Below are 20,858 nucleotides of genomic sequence, written 5' to 3'. Positions count from 1 at the left end.
GCATCAGAGTCCTTATAGCAATACTGTGTAATTCTCAAATGTGCTTTGCTTTATAGCCACAGAAGATATAAACCAGACTAGAATGTGGCCTTAGAATCGATGTTTGTTGTGTGGGTCCTACATAAAGATATGAAATATATCTGATGCATGATATGAGAGCAAATAGTAAATGAAAACTAGAAGATTGCTTCAGTACCCAATCAAAATAATATCTAGAGCTACCAGAAAGAAAAAAAGCTAGGTTGAAAAGAAATTTTGCAAGCACAAAAGCTATCTTGCACAAAGAGCCAAATGCAGCATGTGTGCTTCTAAATCTCATCCTATTTTCAGGAATTTAATCATGGATAAGACTTTTGCTGCCACCTGTGCAGAAATCAATGCACAGAGTACTTCAGGGCAGTGAAAATAAGTAGGATACCAAACAGCTGAACTCACAGACATGAATCAAACCAGAGATCCAAACTTTTCCGCAATAAAAGTTTCATCCATGCTCATTCTTGCAGATGCAAGTTTAATTGCTGTTTAGTAACATTCATTTTTAGGTGAAATATTATTTCAACTTTGGCCTCTCATTTACCCAGTATAGAAACTACACAAGCATAAGTGGCAGGTGCTGGAGAACAAACCTGTGGTAGAACCACGCAGTTGTTTCCAGAGCTCTGGAGAGACTGCTAGTGCACTGAGGGTGCTCACAACCCTCTTATGCTGAGATCACAAACTTTTTCTCTGTGAAAAGTAGTTCTCCTGCCTCAGAGGCATGCCAGAGCAGAGTCCTGGAGGACCACTGACATCTGGTGGCCACTTCACTCTAAAGAAGACTAAGTCATATATATTTAATTCTACTGTGACTTGATCAAATTACATTTTACAGGTGGTCTGACAGAAATACATGCCAAGGAAGCATTAAGTTACTGGTCTTACTCTGTCTTTATTAACTTAGTGGAATTTGATAGCTACAAGTAAATGCAGATGAACTGCAATACACAAACAACAAACTCAGTTAAAGCTGCCAGTACATTAATAGTATTGTTGGATTAAACCCACTCTAGAGATAATAAATCTTTTCCAAATAGAGCACATTTAATTCAACAAGTTCTTGAGAACCACTGGATCATGAAATAGAATTATATAAAACTATCTTTTTTACAAATAAAAAAGGACATTGTCTCCTAGGTAAGATGTTTCTTATTACTGAAAAGGAGTAATGAGATTTAGGTCTACTTTTGCTAGACAACTAGCACAATATTAATTAATAAGCAGGAGTATCCAATAATTTTATCCATATTGATATGTGTTAGATGGTGAGCCTGCCCAGACAGAAACTGCCTCAGTTCTCTCCAGCAAACTTGAAATGATCTTCTTGACACTTAAATGCAATTGTGCAGAGAGACCACACCCACCAGCACTGGACCTAAAATGCACTTAGGCCTGTTAGCACTGATTGTTGGTAGGCAAACACTTAAAGCTATGCTTTGTTTGTGGCATCTATGTACAACTTGTAAACAAAACTCGGAGGCTTTCAAACATTCATCAAGCATACAAAAGTTTTACGAAACTGCCATGAGAATTTTCAGCCCTTCCCAAATGCTTTTTTGATGCAAAATGATTCAAAGTCTACCTTCAGGTAAATGTACATTTCTTATTGAAATGGGAGCTCAGTTCAAAACTAATAAAACTCACAGCATCTATTGAGTAATAGGAAGTAATCAAATTGTTTTTCTACACCTTTCCTCCATGCTACAATAGGGCAGTTTTGCAAAAAATCAGCAGTACAAATTGTCTCAAAACTTTCTGTATTTTTCACTTACCATCAACATGACCCCATCCATAAGTAAACAGATTGCTAAATTACAGCTTTACCTTCAATCTAGGCTACCTAACCAGACTGATAAATAGTGAACTATTTTTAATTACTTATCCAAAAAGGCAGTGCTCTGCGTATGTTTTCTAGTTGGCTGTGGCACGTTGTGGGCAAGCATTTTATACAGACATGTGCAATTGCTAATCTGCCAAAAAGTGTGCAAAAAATAGCCAGTGCTCAGAGTGAAATACAGTACACAGGACACTCACATGGAGGCAACCGTATCAAGCCACCCCAAAGAAAGCAGCAAATGTGCACCAAGACAGTTTGATTTGATTATGCCAGAGTTTGAGGCTGAGCCCAAAAGGCTTTCAAAGGACAAGTGTCAGGTGTTTTTCTTCCATTTGTATTTCAGCAAAATTGTAGTATCTGTTGCCCAGTGATGCCTCTGGAGAATTTCTCTTGCATGGCACACAAACCACTGATGTTCTTACCTGCTTCAGGTCTTTTCCTGAACTGCTGCATGAACATACACTGACAAAAGTGGCTTTACAAGATTATTTTTAACACATTCCTAAAGGTCCAACTGCAAATTAGGAGACAATAATCAGTACAGAGAAACGTGGTCCTGTACACAACAGGCACAATGTTCCAATTAAATCTTACTCTGAGCATTTAAAGTAAGAGCTATTTTCAGTATTTAAACAATGCTGGTTTCTTCACAATAATGCATTTCATCTACAGTGAAAAGCTGTCACATTGCTGCATATCTATTAAATAACAGCATTTTAATTAGGTCAGCTACTGGGTAAAGGAGACAATAACCACTTTAACAAAGCACTGTCACAGTTATAGGCCCTTGGCTGAAAAGTACGTCTCTTCTTTCCTTTGTCATCCTCCCAACAAATATTTTTGAAACATATCTCAGCATTGCCAACCCAATTAAACAGCAGCAGGAGATGATTACTCTGTGGCAATGTTCTAATTCGCAGACATAATCGTTCTTCTACATTTATATTAATTGAAGATATTTTCCTGGGGGCAGAGATGCCCTCCACTCACCACCAGGGACAGAGAAAGTCTAAAAATAGTTTTGCCTGGTTCTAATCGATAGCACCATGTTGGCAAATCTCTTCCGAAGACAGAGGAAAGCAAGGTAACCCAGCCCTGCCAGCATGCTGACCAGCAGGGTGGAGCCAAGAACCCTGGGAGCCCTTTTCTTGGCCACACGGAATGCTGTTGGCAGGACAGCTGAGATTAATATATTGTTGACGTGTCCCAAAACTTTGTAAAATGCTTTTCTCTTCACGACACGCTCATAATAAGCTTCCAAGTTGGGCCGCTTTCCATTTCCCCAGTTCCTTCTTGCTAATCCCAGAAACTTCAGGCGATGTAATGTGACAGCAAGTGACACATCTGCCAGACTGAAGAAATCACCACAGAGCCAAGGCTGATTTCCATCTTCTAAGCAGAGATAAAACATAAAGCATTTAGGAACTAATGGAATATAAGCACATTTAGTTTAGTTGCTACTTCAAAGTAGCATCTAATAAAGAGCAACAACACTTCAGCTAAAACATTACTTTAATCAATAAATATTTTACTAATTCCTGTCCACTCTTTGCACAATCTTGTAAAGTCTTAGGCTCAGCAGCCTGACCTACATTTGTTAAGGAAAAAAAAAGATCCACATTCCAGGTTCATAAATTAAAACCCACAGTAAACACTTATTTTGCTCAACTAGATTTCACAAATCTGGATTAAATTAAACAGGATTGGAAAGGAGGAAAGCAGTTTAGCTTTTACTGAAAAGCTACCACTTGTCTGAAGAATTTATCTTGCCTGTGTCACTCAGCTCAATGGCATTCACTCAAGAACTAACTCCAGCTAGCTTGTTGGAGGCTTTCAAGTCAAAAAGAAATGGATCAGATGACTGACTTGCACCAAACATATCAGCTCATTGAGATGACAGAACTGTCTACCTGACCCTCTTTTGTGTCTCTTTGACCCCAAGTCATGGGGGTTTTACACTGAGATGTTTGAGAAATGACTAATATTCACACTGCTCACCACTAGTCAGGAGCACAGATGGAGACCCCAGGTACCCTCTCCAGTCAAAGGAAAGAGGTGAATCTTCCTGGGATGGCTCAGAGCAGGCACTGCCAGGCAGCATCACACTTCACTGTCAGTGATCTGAACCACCACCACCTGAAAGGGCTGACAAGTACTGACTATACCAAGGCTTTTGAAACCCAGGATATGAAACTTGATAGCCAGCACAGCTATCATAGCTGCCAGCAAAGTACTCTGCTCTAGCCTAGATCTCAAATAGAGAGGACTATGCTGTTCCCATCTCATTTGTAGCTTTTGCAGTTCATCCCACACAGCAGGCATGGAAAAATGCTGGCACGAACACTCAGCAGCACCTCTCTGGAAACAGAGAAATTTTGCAATCTCCTTTCCAACACATTTTCCACTAGAGAAAAGCAACAGCTTGGCACAAAGTTGGTACCAGTCCATTTTGACTGGTTACACAGGTCTGGAAGAAAGGCCTCTGTAGAAAAGGAGTGTAGAAAAGGGAATTCATCCAGTGCATTAAATAAGATGATGGAAAAGACCAACAAATCTATCCTGCGTGAAAGAAAGATGCCTGCAGTGGCAGCAGTAGCAGTTGAGGGATTCAAGCAATTGCAAGAGAAGCAGGAACTCTGAGTTTTACTAGAACGTGGAGAAGTACAGATCACAAACCTCCAAAGTGGGACTACCTCAGACAAAATTCCAAGAGGCAATAGTCCCATGTTTCACAAAATCCAGCCATCCCAGAAGCTTTCATAAGCTCATCAATACTGCACCAGTTGACTCCTTGGAAAGGCTACTTAGCAGAGAAAGGAAAGGGCTTGCTGGAAATGGTGGCAGACATAGTTTGCTGAACAAAATCCTTCCATCCTTTATGAGTTAAAATATTTTCTGTGACTCTTTCACTGTTGAGTCAGTAGAAAATTTAATCTGGATTTTCAACTGCTGGTTCAAACCTACAGTTGTCATAGTAATCAGTAGTTATTACAACAGCTATTTATAGAGCCAAATGCAAAAAGTTATTGATTTGAGCAGATGCAGTTGATATTGACTGATGCCTCATGCAGTTTCCAGTGAAGTCAGGGGAAGGACTCCTATTAGCACCACTAGGAGTTGAACCACACTGAGAAAAAGAAGAAGGCTGATCCCATTTAAACAGAATTTAGGATGCTGACATGGTTAAGTGCTTGTGGGTATAGATCAGGGGGAGGGTCAGCATTGCAGATGTCCTTGCAGGAGTGTGTGACAGACCTACTAGCCACCATGAAGAGGCAGATGATGCACTCTACAGGAGGCTGGCAGAAGTCTCTCAATTTCCAGCCCTTGTACTTGTGGGGGACTTCAGCCTGCCAGATGCCAGCTGAAAATACAACACAGTGGAGAGGGGGCAGTCTAGGTGATTCCTGGAGTGTGTGGAGGAAAACTTACTCTCAACTGGAGAAGAACTCATGGGTGATGTGGTGGTCAGTGGCCATCTTGGGCACAGCAACCATGATCAGTTCTGGGTGAAGTAAGGAAAGGCACCAGCAGAACTGCCACCTTGGATCTCTGCCAGGCAGACTTTGGACTGCTTAGGAGTTTGATTGACAGAGTTCCTTGGGAGTCAGTTCTGAAAGGCAAAGTAGTACAGGAAGGACAGGCAAGATTTAAGGAGGAATTCTTAAAGGTACAGCAACAGATTGTCCTCATATGCTGTCAGGGACAAAGACCAATCTGGATAAACAGGGAGCTTAGGCTGGAACTCAGGGTAAAAAGGACTGTGTCTCACCTGTGGAAGGAGGGGGATAACTACAAGGATGCCATGAGATTATACAGGAGAAAATCAGAAAAAAGCCAAACGAACTTAATTTGGCACTGCAGTTAAAGACAACAAAACCAGTTTCAGTAAATACACTGGCAGCAAAAGGAGGGCTAAGGATTCTCAACCCTTTGCTGGATGAAAGGGAAAACATAGTAGGGATAAGGAAAAGGCTGAAGTACTTAATGCCTTCTTTGCCACAGTCTTTAACATTAAAACCCATGGTCCTCAGGCTTTCCAGCTCCCAGAGCTGAAAGTTGTTGACTGGGACCTGAGTCAAGCACCCACAACCCAGGAGAAAATGGTTAGCAACCTGTCATGTCATTTAGATATTCAGAAGTCTATGGGTCAAGATGGGATGTGCCCAAGAGTAAGACGAGAGCTGCCAAAACCTTGCCAATTATTTCAATCATTTACCAGCAATTCTGGTTAACCACAGAAGTCTCTGTTGCCTGGAAATTAGCAAATGTCATACCCATCTACAAGAATGGTCAAGACCCAGGAAACTACAGACCTGTCATCCTGACTTGGTACTGGGAAACATGACTTGGTACTGGGAAACATCATGGAGCAGATTGTCCTGAGTGTCACTACATGGCATGTGCAGGACAACCAGGGGAACAGGCCCAGCCAGCATGAGTTTACAAAGGCAGGTCTTGTTTGGCCAACCTGACCTCCTTCCATGACCAGTGACATGTTTACTGGATGAGAGAAAGGCTGAGCATATTATCTAAATAAAGATTTTGACCTGTCTCCCAGGGCGTTCTCCTGGGTAAACTGGCTTGAGTGGGTACAATCTTCATTGACTGAAAAACTGGCTGGATGTCCAGGCCCAGGGAGTGGTGGTAAATGGAGTGACATCCAGTTGGTGGCTGGTCACTGGTGGGGTTCCCCAGGGCTCTGTATTTGGGCCAGAACTTTCTAACAGAATGAGAGGAAATGGCCCTAAGTCGAGCCAGAAGAGGTTCAGATTAGATATTAGAAATGTTTTTCACTGAGAGTGGTCAGGCATTGGAATATGTTGCCCAGGGCAGCAGACAGCAGGATATGGTTAGGTGTGGTTATGATGGTGCTGGGTTGACAGTCAGACTAGATCATCTTGAAAGTCTCTTGCAACATTGATGATTCTGTGATTGTGTGAATAATTTGACTTTCATTTGGGTGGAAGCAGGTAAACAGGACTGCTTTCCAAGAGGGTGAGAGAAGAGGGTTGCCTAATGATTAAAGCAATTATTCAGATTGCTTATTCTGCTTATACCACAAATATCAGCAGAGTATCTGCACAAGATTATAGTAAACCTGTGTTAGACATTAGGGTTGTGATCATTATAGTGAACTGAAGCCTACACCTATAACATCAACATTCTGTAGTTAATTTTTTTCTGATTTTGTTGATAAAAATACTAAAAAAAATGTACAGCTAATTACACTCATTTTCCTGAAAATGTGATCAAGTACTCTCATGAGACAGTGAGAACTCACTGACTGAAACAGAAAAGTAAGCTAGTATTTAAAACAGTATTGATCCCTTCTGTGATGTATAGATCAATACACACTAAAAATTAAAAATTGCTTTATAATATTGCTGTCAACAAGTTTACTCGTATCCTCAAACAGAAATATTAACAGGATTTAGCAAAAAAAAATTCCTTACCTGGTGTTTCCTCATTTCGCCGCTGCAATTCAGTCTCAACCTGATCCAAAACTTTTTCCAGTTCATCCAGTATTTTCTTTAGGTATTTTATATTATCATGATCCAGCAGTTTAGACTAAATAAACATACAGGTTAGTGTTTAATCATTGTACAGAGTCTATACTTTTATCAGAGAAGCTTATATTTAGTACAATACACAGTGTTTGTTCATAAACTGTGATCATTTTCTCCACATAGTCAAATGGATACTACATGGATGCTGGTGACAATTCAGAAAACAGAAGAAAACTTTAGAGATACCAGATATTAGGGTTTGCCTACCCCTGCAGGGTGCTCAACAGCCCAACACCAGCACTGATGTGTACTTACCTTTGAAGTCAGTGGGACCAGTCCAGTACTTCAGCACACACTTGAAGTGTGTAGCTGATCTGAGGACAGACTGTTTCATGCCTTGAAGGGTTAAACCACTGCATGACATTACTGGTAATGACAAGTGAAACAAATGTTTATATTATGACCAAAAAATCTAACACTAACAAGCTCATAATAAAGGGGCCCATACAAAGGGGTTTCTTACCTTAAGGCGCTTCTGTTTTGCTATATAGGCATCTTGAAGGTCTGGATTTTCTTCTGCAAGTTTCTTCAATTCTGATTCTGTGTTACTTATTTGGCCTAATTTAAAAATATTAAAAAAAAAAAGAAAAAAAACCCACAAAGGCAGACAAAAAAAGGAATGACAAATATTAGATATCCAAACATACTCATAATTCAATCCACAGGAACTGATCGATAGCCTGTGTACAAATATCATACCAAGGAAATCGGAAGTGCTGCTTCAATACAGCAACTACACTAGGTTAGGATTTAAATACATCACGTTTTGGAAAACTTGAATGCTTTTTAAACTGACCCACCATACCTTCAGCTCATCAGTTGTGACAGAGCTGGTAGGCCCACACTGAGATTTCTTGTCACTGTAGGCCATAGGCATAATTTCACAGCAAAAGCCTAAATGCCACTGAATATGGAGCCAAGGTGTTTTCATTTAGCTAAAACCTGATGCCAGAGTCTGTGATCCTTTGGGAAATGTTCTTCAAGAACTGCATGCATGTCCTAGAAGAACATTATTACATGATTTAAAGAAGGAATGATGTGAAAAGTTTAAATTAATTTTACTGATTTCTACTATGCGTGTATAGCCTTTTCCTTAAAATGGGGCTTTACTTGAAAATGCCATACTCATAAACCAAAAATACCAAAAGACAGTGATTTATAAATCTTCTAAAAATAAGTATTTCTAAAGTAAGTATTTTGTTCACAAACCGAGAACAAAAGAATAATTATAGAGCATGAATCACCTCTCACTTGTACTTGATAATAAAGTTTAGTTACAATTATGTCTGATAAACTGATAAAAATTCTTTCTAGAGAATAACAAACTCACTTTTTATATATTCATTTCAACACGACTGTGAAAGCCATCCTTCAATACAGTGTATGAAGAAATTGAAGGATGTACTCATATAACTAAAATTTTACATATGCAATTAATTACTTACTTGGATTTGGTATGCATGAACATAATACACAACTGGCTCATGCCTTATTATATCTAGCAGTCTGAAAATAAAGGTGTTTCAAGCTGAAAATGAAACCATCTCCAACCAGGAGAAGTTTGAACATGCAAAGGAATTGTTAAGAAACATCCACAGGCTTTTCAAAAAAATGTTTCAAATCAAAAAATTAGGCTATGCTTTAAGCATGAAAAGATAAGAAAACATCCCAAGTTAGATAAGCAATAATGTTAGCTCTGCCAGTATGGACATGTGCAAACTGAGAACAATTTACATGAACTAGAAGCTTGAGCAGAAGAATACATACAGCAAGAAAAGCAGAGGACAATGTTGTAAAGTGAACTGTAATAAAAGCACTGATTATTACCATGTGAAAACAGAAAAACTACCCATAATGCCTATGAGTAAAGCACAATTGTTCAATAAACAGTTAGCATCCACATTTGGGAAAAAAAAAAAAAATTAAAAAAACCAAACCAGACAATGCACTGATTAAGAGAATAATTCATGTTCTTGGACAAGGGGAAGTGGCTTTAAACTGAAGGAAGTAGATTTAGATTAGATATGAAGGTGAAATTCTTTCCTGTGAGGGTGGTGAGGCACTGGAACAGATTGCCCAGAGAAACTGTGGACTCCCTATCCCTGGAAGTGTCCAAGGCCAAGCTGGATGGGGCTTGGAACAGGCTGATCTAGAGGAAGATGTTGAAACTGGGTGATCTTTAAGGTCCCTTCCAACCTAGGCCATTCTATGATTTCATGATCCTGTGATTCTATGTTACTTCAGGAACATCAACCATGCAACAATATGGAAAATGAACTGCCTGCCTTCACTTGTGACAACATAATAGTGTGTTAACAGAAATTTTAAGGAAGAGGATAAGACATTTTGTTGGAAATAGTATTTCACAAACTAACACAATATTACTATTTATGATATCATGGACTTACTAATAGTATAGATGTATTACATTTCAAAGACTCTGCAGTATTTGACTTTGCTCTATAGAGCATTTTAAAGCATCATACAAAAAAAAAAAAGAATCAACACTATATAAACCACTGATGTTGACAAAAAAAAAATCAGAGATCTCAGAATGTAAGAGTAAACAGGGAATCATCATCCAGCCATGCTGTCAGGAGTTGATACTTATCCTGGAACTACTTAGTCTTTTGTAATACATTGAAGGAAGCATAAAGGCATCAATTAAAAGGTAGCTGTGGTACAAAAAATTATCTCCACAAACACCTCAAAACCAACATTTCCTCTTTCCCATTTCCAAATCCCAACAGAATACACAATCAATAAAAAGTATATGCACAAATCATCAAGGACTGCAACTAAAATTCATAAACTGTGCTCAGTATTTTGTATTTAAGGTGGACTTAAGAAAGAAGATGACTGTAATGCAGCAACCTACTAAGTCAGAGACATTCAGAGCTACACCAGTACATACTACGGATTCTGCTGGTAGCATAGGCTGGAATCATGGAGTCCACGGTTAACTCGGGGTGCAGGATGCAGCCATGTGTGTAGGCATCCATAGGCAAGGAATCTAAAAGCTCCCTGTAGTGCTGCACCCTTGGATAATACATGCTCCCCTCTTCTGGCATTAATCTTGGTACTTCCTCTGCAAAACAAAGTTAAAAATAAAGTTAAGAAAAGACGAATCATCTAATTGACCAAAGTTCATTCAGTCATGACCAGCTGGGACAGGTGACACAGCCACAGGTAAGAAAGCTTCACTTGTTCCCCAGCATAACTCAATGGTGTGATTGCAGCACAGAGAAATGTATATCTGTAGCTCATTTTAAAATATTTTATAATTCCAATTATAAATGGATGCAAATGCAGCAACCCGCACAAACATGTATTTAAGAGGCTTTCAAATCAGAAAACTACACTCAGCTCTGTTATGTACATCTAGGAATGCATGACCATGACATTCAACCCTATAATGCTCTCACAGCTGGGGACAGCTGAGATTCCAGGAAATTGTTACGGCTGAAATGTTACTGCTCCTGCAATGGTGTAAAAATTACAGCACAGGAATCCTGCACAAAGCGTGGCTGGAAGTATTCCTGCACATCAATGAGTTTTACCCTATCCTTGATCTACCTGGGCCCCAACTCCTTTTTTGACTAAAAGACAGCACAAATTACGTTCACTCAACATTGAAGTTTTCTTCATGCCTCAGAAATTGCAGTGCTAAATCCCTGAAATACAAAATGCTGCCATCTTCACACCTATCAAAAAAACAGCTCTTCATTTCCTTCAAAAATTGAGACAGGTTTTTTTGTTAGTGTTTGTTTTTTTGAGGTTTTTTTAACAGTACAGGCACAAAGAACTTCAAAACCCTGCATATTATCACTTCCGAGGCTTCTCTTCCTGCTCTTTTAGCTCTTAATTCCATTTTGTCACACCAGGGTCAGTGCAGCATGGTGCTGCTGCCATTTCTGGCCTCTCCATCCTTCCTGAAGGGCTAAGGAGGACAGTGGTAGGTTTTACTTATAAAGCTTCACTCATGAAGGTGCTGGAAAGCCTTCAGCTCATTTTAGAGGAACATGTTTTCAACCCAAACTGCTAGCTATTAAGAGAGCCTGTTTACTTGTGAGACTATAAACATATTCTGCCCTGAACGGAGAGTCCTGCAGTGACACAGAGCTGCCCCCAGCATTGCTGCAGCCTCCGGGGTGAGGGGAAGAACCACACACAGAAATGCCCGTGGGATTACCATCTACAAACGTCGCTTCAAGGTAATCAATAATCTGCGTTGCCTCACAAATGACGTTTTCCCCATGGATCAGGACGGGTACTTCTCCAGAGGAGCTCAAGCGCATGAACCACGGCTCGTTGTGCTCGCTCAGGGGCAGGTTCACATCGCGCTCTTCGCATTTCAGCGCCTTCTCGGCTATTGCCAGCCGCACCTGGAACGGCGCCACCGGGGTCACCCGGGCACCATCCCCGCCCGGCCAGCACCCCTGCCCGGCCGGCATCCCCGCCCGGGCACCATCCCTGCCCGGGCACCATCCCTGCCCGGCCAGCATCCCCGCCCGGCCCGCATCCCCCCCGGTCCAGAATCTCTGCCCGCCAGCATCCCTGCCCGGGCACCATCCCTGCCCGGGCACCATCCCCGCCCGGCCCGCATCCCCGCCCGGCCCAGCATCCCCGCCCGGCCGCTCTCCAGCCCCGCCTCGGCGCACCCACGGCCGCCCCCCTCCATCCTCCATCCTCCATCTCTCCATCCTCCATCCCCCATCCCTCCATCCTCCACCCCTCCCGCCCCGGGGCCACGGCGGGCGCGCAGGGGCTGTGGGCACGGCGGGAGGCGGCGATCCAGGGCCCCGCTCCCCCGCCCACCCCTCACCTTCTGCGAGGAGAAGGACTGCGTCCAGTGGTACAGCACCAGCGGCGCCATGCCCGGCTCGGCTCGGCTCGGCCCGGCTGGGCCCGGCTCGGCCCACGGCGCCAGGCGGGGCAGGAGGCAGCGCGGAGCGGCGGCCGTGCCCGCCCCGCGCCGATCCGCTCTTGGAAATTACCCGAAGGGGATGCCCGGGGGATGCGGGGGACAGCCCTCACTGCTCGGAGGACAGCCCTTCCGAAGGGGAAACCGCCTGCAAAGCCGTCTGCAGCATCCCCTAAGGAAGCGCAGGAAGATGGATGCGCAAGTAGGGAAGGTCACATGGCAGGATTTAGCCTTTTAGATTTATTTGGGTTTGGTTTGTTTTGTTTTTCTTTTGGTTTTGTTTTTTTTGGTTTTTTTTTTCCTTTAACCAGTGCTTCCAGTATGAATTTCAGCATTTCAACATCGGCAACACGCGCCTGAGGAAAAAAAAATTCAAAAAAAAAAAAAAATTACCGTAAATCATCCTGAATTAAACCCCGCAGGGAAAATTAGTCTATTGCAAAATGAGTCATAGCAAGAAGGAACAAAGCTTTTTAATAACTTCTTTTGCTTCCAGATATGTTCCTTCAATCTAAAGAGAGAAAGTTTCTTAATTTTTTTTTTCCTAGACAAAATTAGAAAATCTAACCATTTTGTAGGATTTTTTTTATTTTCCCTGTGTGAAGCAAGGTCCTTTCTGAAAAGCATTTGATAAAAAACAATGGCTTACATCATCAGGAAATGCTTCCTCTGTATCTTACACTGGAAATAGTTTAGAAATGCAATTACTGATAGTACCATAGACACTACCAGCAACAGCAGGCAGATTTTAGCAAAGTACAAAAGCACAGTGAGATCACAGAGTGCAGAGTATTGTTCTCTTCATTCTGACTGCTCAGTTCCCAGTAAAGGTGACTACTCCAGGTAAGCCTGATAACTCAGTCCCACGTGCCATTTCTATATAAGAGATGAACCTCATGATCAGTATCTTAGAGACCTGAAACTAGTATATTGAGAGCTGTAACCCAATAACAAGAACATCAAGGGAAATTTTTACTAATGTTAAGCAAGGGAATGGATTTAAGTCACTGAGACAAGGTATTGGACAAATCTTATGAATAAAAAGGAAAGAAACAAAAAGCCCTGTACTGATCATGGACACAAGGGCAGGCCTATGCCTTCCTCAGAGACCACTCCCTACTCCCTGCTCACAAGCCAAAATAATCTCTTCAGAAGGTCATTCATGGTGAGAGGCTTCTCACAAATCCCAGCTGATAGCAATCTGTTACTGATGGTAAATCCCACATTTGGGGGAATTTAATTCGTTATTCTTCAAAAAGTTAGAGAATGTGCTTAGAACTGACACCAAGAGTGCAGTCAATGGCATTATGGCTGGATTAACTTCTCTTTAAGATGCATGTCTAAGGTAAGAGTGATGGAATATCCTCTCATGCACAAGGGCTTTAACCTGTGACTCACCAATACATGGAAATTCTCACAGATCCCTGCCTAGGCTGCTGTACAGCTGTTCCTCACTGCTAGATCTTACAGTAACTCGAGGGGAAGAACTGGGGAACTGGTTTTTTTTTAAATTTACATGAACTACGCTTTGCTTTTTTTTCCCCTTCATTTTGCCTTTAAATCAAAATGTCGTGTAGTCATTTTTTCAATTACCATATAGACCACTACCCTGCTTCTCTTAGTACACCTAATTAATTTCATATCACACATGGACTACTGTGTTTGAGTTACAGTGTGTTACCTGGTTTAAAGGTCTAGAAAGGCAAGGAAATGTATCTATCTTATAACACAATAAAGAAAGAAGGACTGAGCAGCTGCAATCATATACAGGTGATCCTTCTTCCTAACCTAGTCACTCATATTGCTATGATATACAGGAAGGATACTGACCAGCTGGAGTGGGTTCAGAGGACCAGATGATTAGGGGGATGGAGCACCTCTCCTATGAGGAAATGGTAGAAGGATTAGGATTGTTCTCCCTGGAACAAAGAAGGCTCACAGGTTGCCAAATTGTGGCCTTCAGCACCTGAAGGGAGCCTACAGAAAAGACTAAGAGGGACTTTTTACAAGAGCATGTAGTGACAGGACAAGGGGGAATGGCTTCAAACCGAAAAGAGCATAGGTTTAGGATGAGATTCTTTACTGTGAGGGTGGTGAGGCACTGGAACAGGTTACTCAGAGAAGCTGGGAACTCTCCATCCCAAGAAATGTTAAGGCCAGATTGGAAGTGGCTCTGAACAACCTGGTCTAGTGAAGGTGTCCCTGCCCACGGCAGAGGTGTTGGAAGTGGATGATCTTTAAGGTCCCTTCCACCCTACGCCATTCTATGATTCCCTGATAAATCCCACCCGATGTCCATGTTTATAGTCCTGGTTCCGCTGAAGGAGGGGGTGCCTGCGGCTGGGATCCCTCCAGCCCGACAGGGCTGTTCCCACGGCTGGCCACACGAGGCCTCCCTTTTCCAAAACACGGCGCATAGAACCTTCCTTCTTCCAGAGATGAAGAAAAAGGGACGAATGATTCCTTCCTCTTCAGAACCAGCACCTATCCATCCACCTGTGTTTGCCCCTCCACCTTCTCATACCCACAGAAAAGCAAGCAAAAGGGCCAGATCATGAAAAAGCTCACCACAACCTGGAACACCTTGTTCCACAAGCATTATTTACTCAAGGCTTTACCCAACTGAAAGAAGAGTCTCCTTAAGGCATGTTTAATTTGTGCCATAAATACACTAGCAGCACAAATGCAAATCTGACTGGCATCTTGGCAGCTTGTGGCTTCAAGCAGACCCCTAGCTCTGTGTGATAAATAATTTTTCCTACCACACTGATGTTCTTGCCCTGTTTCTCTGCATGGCCTCTCTTGGGCCTTTTTTAGCATCCTATATATGTTTACAAAAATATATGTATATATGCATGCCCCTCTACAAGTTTTTTTAATGCGCATATTTTTACATCATGGAAATAAACTAACATTTACAGCTAATGCTAAAAATAAAGAGCATTTTGATAAACAGTTATATAAAATGGGTGAAAGATCTGGAAATCAGTATTCTGGTAATCAGTTTTCTTCTTTACTTCACCTTTCACTCCATGTTATTAACAGGAAACACATAGGTCAGATGTGTCATTAAAGTAATATTTATGCAAGTTAAAAAACAACTTTTTTTTTTCTTATCAGATCAATTCCTTATGCATATTGAAACCCAAATGTATTAGACTACAGGAGGGGAAAAAAATCTTTTTTATTTTTCCTTTTCTATGCAGCCAGAGCCATTATAGCTGAAAATTAGCTGGATTCTGTTTATGAATCATTAGCAGATGCATTGGTTCTGTTCCAAGTGCAGAACCAGCCTAATTGACAGTGTTGCAGGAGTTAATACTCGTTGGGAAAGCAAAGGCAGGTTCTGTTCTGGATCTTCTGTCATCAGTGGTTATTGACTAAATTCCACTGGCAGATGCTGCTTTACTGGTGGTGATATGAGTCGAAACAACACAGCACTGAACTCAGGTACACAGCTGAGACTTAATACGGACACAAGAATGCACAAGAACTTTCTTTAACATGACTGAAAAATTAGATATGCAACTATTTAGAAAGAGTGAGAGCAGCATTATGTCTTGATAGTCACAGCTGAGACTATCTGCGCCCTAATTTAACTGTATATAAAACCATGGAGCGATGGCAATTGTAGATAGCTGATTCATGTTCTCAGGAAATATAATTTGTCAGTTACCATTTTACATCCAACAAAATCAACTTATAATAGAATTTATTCAGTCACTTTCAAGGTTACTTAACACATCATACTAGTTTTTTTTTAGGGATTTCACCACAAAATTCTGCCAAATTTTCCCTAAATATATAGTATTCCTGTTCCATGCAGGAGTTTCATATGTAAATGCTTCAGAAATACTGTTTAATAATTAATTTTTATATAACATTTTTAGAATTTTTATAGTAAGCCTATTTCAAAAGAGTTATTAGTGATTTTGATGTAACAAATATATTAATTGTTCTAATGATATATAAATCTCAACAGTTTTGATTATTGCAATGAATTTTCTTGAAGTATTAGGCTTTTAATGCACACACAGAAAGAGATTTAATATATTTTCATAAGGTGAAAAAAATGTAGATTCTTAGCCTTAAACCTTAAAATCTAGGTATTAACATTAAAGCTGTATTGAGTCTATCCCTTCTCAAGCTTTTATGTAAACAGCATCTTTACTATAAATTCTAACACATCAGCCAAATTCAAACAATTTAAAACTTTTTTTTATACTTGCCCATGTTTGTTGTCTCCGTGCACATGTGTAATATGCTGGCTCACAAAATTGGATCATTACCAAGCTTTTAGGAACATTCTGTGTCATCACTTCACATGTTTCTTCTTCCCTCACACTAATTTAGATGAGTAACCCAAAACAGTGAAAACCTTGTACTCCTGTGCATACCATCCAGGTGTTGATTTTTATTCTGGTTTTAATCTAACAGTGATGACATTTTGTTTGCACAGCACTGTCTGGCACAGTGGCTTTTGGCTGCCCATTAAAATTCACATATTACCAGAACACAAACAATGAATATAAGAAATATTCCAGCTTCCAGCTGTTATTGCCTGTGGCCAAACCAGAGTGCACAACTTTGACCTTGTAAAATAGATTGGACAGATGCTGAAGCAAAGTCCACCAAAGTTAGAGAGGTGATTTGTACTTGCTTCAGTGGGTCCTGTACCAGCTCTTAGAACAGTTCAAATTCTATTACACTGTAAAATATAAATATTCAGTAACTGGATGATACCCAAAGACAGAAAACCTTAAGAAAATCTAAGGAGTTAAATACAATTTTGTACAATATCATTCGAAGTCTTGTAGTATTTTCCATTTTTTGACTGGAAAACATTTTTTAAAATCTTTCCTGAAAAATTATAGAAATCAGATTCTTTCCATACCTTAAACAAACCCAAACTTTAATAATTTTCAAAAATTTCTAAAAAAACTTGTTAAACTTTCTATTGGAAATGTGAACACTTTGATAAATTATTTAGTAAGTAAGTTTAAACATTTTTTCCAGCAAACTGCTCAGAAAAAATAGCTTTAGGATGCTTTAAAGCATAATCATGTACTTCCCCACCTTGTGATTGACAAGTAAAAAAATAGAGGCCACTAAGGAAGATCCATTTCTTTAAACAACATTAATCAGGGTGACAACATAGAAATATATCTCTTATTTAAATAAGGAAATTCTTGTTTCTTCAGCCTTAGTTCTTGCTATTTGCTCATTAAATTTGTGCAAGCTGGACTAAAACAGTAACACACAAAATACTTCAATTAGACTCCTTGAAATCTCACTTCACGTCAGACACCTGTGTTAGACAGAAGTAAAAAAAAAAAAAAAAAAAAAAAGGTGTTTTGAAAAGCTTAGGTCATCATCTGTCCCAGAGCACCCTGCACCAGCACAGCAGCAGGGATGGAGGCTGTTCTGTCCTGGGCCATCACAGGAAAATCATGGTCACAAGTGCTCATGCTGGGGTGGGAGCCATAAGTGTGTGTAGAATATTTTTTCTTAGTAAGACTTTTTTCCCCTCCATCTAAATCACATAATTTATGCATCACTATTGCATTGTGTTTTCAAATTATAGTACAGCAGAAACAACAAGGAAATTGTGGTCAATTATGATACATCAATTTACGGTACATTTACTGAATTTTGAAAACTAATTAATTCTTATATCTTGAAATAAAAGAACAGCAGACTATAAAACAGCTGAATAAATTCACTATCAAATAGCATGCAAACATAACATTCACCTAACTCCTCTCAATAAGCAAGACCCTCATTTGGGAAAGTAAAAATAGGACAAGATACAGTTTTGGGCAGCAATAGATCTGGGCACTGAATCACTGTCTATGTTCTTTTGGCACTGACTGAAACATGCTGGCATGATTTTTTCTCAACTGCATAACGTCACTCACAAATAGAGAACAAATACCAGAGCTACTGCTCTGAAAACACACTTCCCCTATCACATTTAAAAAAATCCCAAATAGATTTTCTTCAGAAAAACAGAGGTAGGATATTAGTACCAGCTGAAGGCAGGAATATTTGCAATTTAGCATTTATTGAGTTATCTGGAGAGAGAGAGAAAAAAAAGCACTATACAGAGAGAGGGATGAATTTAAATCCCGTGTGTGTAACTGATACAAATGAAAGTATGAAGTTGTCGCTGTGCCCTGTGCGAGCTCAGGGGAGAAGTGAGGGCAGCAGGCGCTGGTATGTGTCTGAAATAACAAACCCTCTCCACTAACACCCCAGCTAATGCACCGGTGCGGGGGCAAAGCCAGAGGAGAGAAGCTGCAGAAGCTGAAACGAGCTTTTCAAATTTTACAGAGACGTGCAAACTGGTGGGGGGTGGAGGAAGACATGGAGCCTTGGCTTAATTCCTGTAGTGTCCCGTCAAGTGCATGGGGCAGAACACAAAGGCACAAGTTGACCTGTGTGTTACAGTCCTCGGAGAAAAATACAAACATTATAAAAGCACAGCAGTTACATTAACTTGAGTCAATATGAACAGAGCTTTGGGACCAGGCGGTAAGAATATTCTTTTGGCCCAGCGGGATAATCTATCTTTTCAAGATGAAGAAATTGACAGGGTTTAATTCTTGGCCTTGAATAATGAAAATTTCGCCTCTAACATACTAGATAGGCCACTGCCACAGACCTTCAGGGCTATCTAACTTCATTTCAATATACTGCACAAAGTGAGAAATAACTGAAACTGGAAAAAAATTTTTAATCTCAGCTTCTCTCTGATTTCGCTTTACAAGATATTTTAATTCCAGGTTTGACATTGTGTGTGACCCAAGGCAGTTGACCAAAGAGCTATTTTTCAGTTCACCTTTCCTCCTCTACAAAAGCTTCATGCTTTAGCAGTTCTAAGTCACTGGAAACAAGCAAACACGAAATGGGAGTTTTAACAAGTACAGGGTTCATATCTTGGAACAGTGTTTTCATACTGTGATTAAATTTGTATTCCCCCTAAACTGCGTTTTGTTTGAACTCCATGCCTTGTGATCCCGTTTCCTCCCGTTTTCTTGATGTCAGCTACTTCAGTGCTGGCAGAAGATCCCTCTGAACTGCAGCTGCATTTGTAAATGTTTCATCAAAGGCCTGAAGGTCTGGTAAGCAGCAGAGCCGGTGGGTGCTACGAATGTGATCTGGGTCTATCTCGGGGAGGAACAGCATGACCGTATTTACTGCCGATGCTATTCTGGGGGCTGGATGACGTGCGTCTCCCCTCTGCCTGAGCAACACTTGCCCGTTCGTCTTTCAACACTCACTCCCAGCATGACAGGATGAAATAAAACAAAATTTACTGGTAGCGAGCGTACTTGCATATTGAAGACTTCCATTCTAACAACTTCATGCACACACATGTAGTCTTATTGAAATAATCATGTTAAAGATTTTGTACTCTAGGTAGATACAATTTTAGGTTCCATTTAAAAAAATAAAACCATAAGAAGATAAAGAAAAGTATTACCTCATAAAATAATTCAAATTATTATGGGGGCACAAACTTATTTGTCCCCATAAATGAACTCCTAACTCAGGACGTGGCAACACAGTAGCTCCAGCTCTACACAACACTTCCAAATGTGGACAGCAGCTGTGTATCCCAAAAACTGTGAAAATAGGGGGGAAAATACTGTATTTGTTAAAACAATTGTGCAATTTTTTAAGCAATCGTGCACCTCTTCCAAAATCAGGCAAATAGTTTATAAACTGAAACTCACTCAATAGCCTGCAGAATGAGCCAGGCACTTCCAGTCATTGATTAAACCCGACCTATCTGTGCTAGACTTTGTAAGAGAAAGGAGGAAAAAATTTAAAAAGCCAAACAAGTGAAAAACACGACAAAATTTCTGATTAAAATAACATGCACATTTTTCACACTTTTAAAGGGTTATCATTTTGTCTATATTTTTTTAAATCTAGAAACATGCCACTGACACCAAATGGCACAGAAAAGATCACATTTCCTTTTTTTTTTTTTTTTCTATTAAACCTATACAAATAATTTTCAGCAGTAGAACTGGAGAATCTCAAAGCTGCATGATGCCAGATTCATTCCCTTTCTGGTTACTGAAATTTAAGGTAAGAACATCCTGACATCATAAATTTTCAAAATTGGCTGAAATTTTTTAAATATTTCATTTGGCTCAATTTTGAAAATATACAACCAGCTGGTAAAAATAAAATATGATTTAAAGTTTCGTTAGACAGAACCTGCAGTCTCAAACTTAGATAAAACCAAAACTATATCCCTTTACAAGTGAAGACAAAACTGCAACCCTCAGCTTCTAACTCTCGCATGTTGTATCACAGAAATAGTCCTCCAGCTCTATTAAATTTTTGTTTTCAGGGCAGAACTTCTTATAAGCAAAAACAGCAGATAGATAACTGTGGGTGAATTAACATAATTTTTGCAATATTATCACATGAAATAAGGGAATTTCAAAATCAATTTTTCTTCTCAAATCGTCTG

General features: G+C 40.2%; 1 protein-coding gene across 1 annotated transcript; it reads right to left on the bottom strand.

Annotated features, from left to right (window-relative positions):
• Positions 1–908: 908 nt before the first annotated feature.
• On the bottom strand, positions 909–12,583 carry GDAP1 (ganglioside induced differentiation associated protein 1). Its single transcript, XM_071421228.1, has 6 exons — positions 12,269–12,583; positions 11,636–11,828; positions 10,358–10,531; positions 7,907–8,001; positions 7,330–7,444; positions 909–3,265 (listed from the first exon to the last, which is right to left on the bottom strand). The coding sequence occupies exons 1-6, from the start codon at positions 12,317–12,319 to the stop codon at positions 2,883–2,885; spliced, it is 1,011 nt and encodes a 336-aa protein (XP_071277329.1). The 5' UTR covers positions 12,320–12,583; the 3' UTR covers positions 909–2,882.
• Between the last annotated feature and the right edge of the window lie 8,275 nt (positions 12,584–20,858).

The sequence above is a fragment of the Agelaius tricolor genome, unplaced genomic scaffold (genome assembly GCF_023055355.1).
Source record: "Agelaius tricolor isolate 1412-34295 unplaced genomic scaffold, bAgeTri1.0.p SCAF_2, whole genome shotgun sequence".
In the NCBI taxonomy this organism is placed as follows: Eukaryota; Metazoa; Chordata; class Aves; order Passeriformes; family Icteridae; genus Agelaius; species Agelaius tricolor.
The sequence above is the reverse complement of the archived record's forward strand: the minus strand, read 5'-3'. Positions and strand labels throughout refer to the sequence as shown.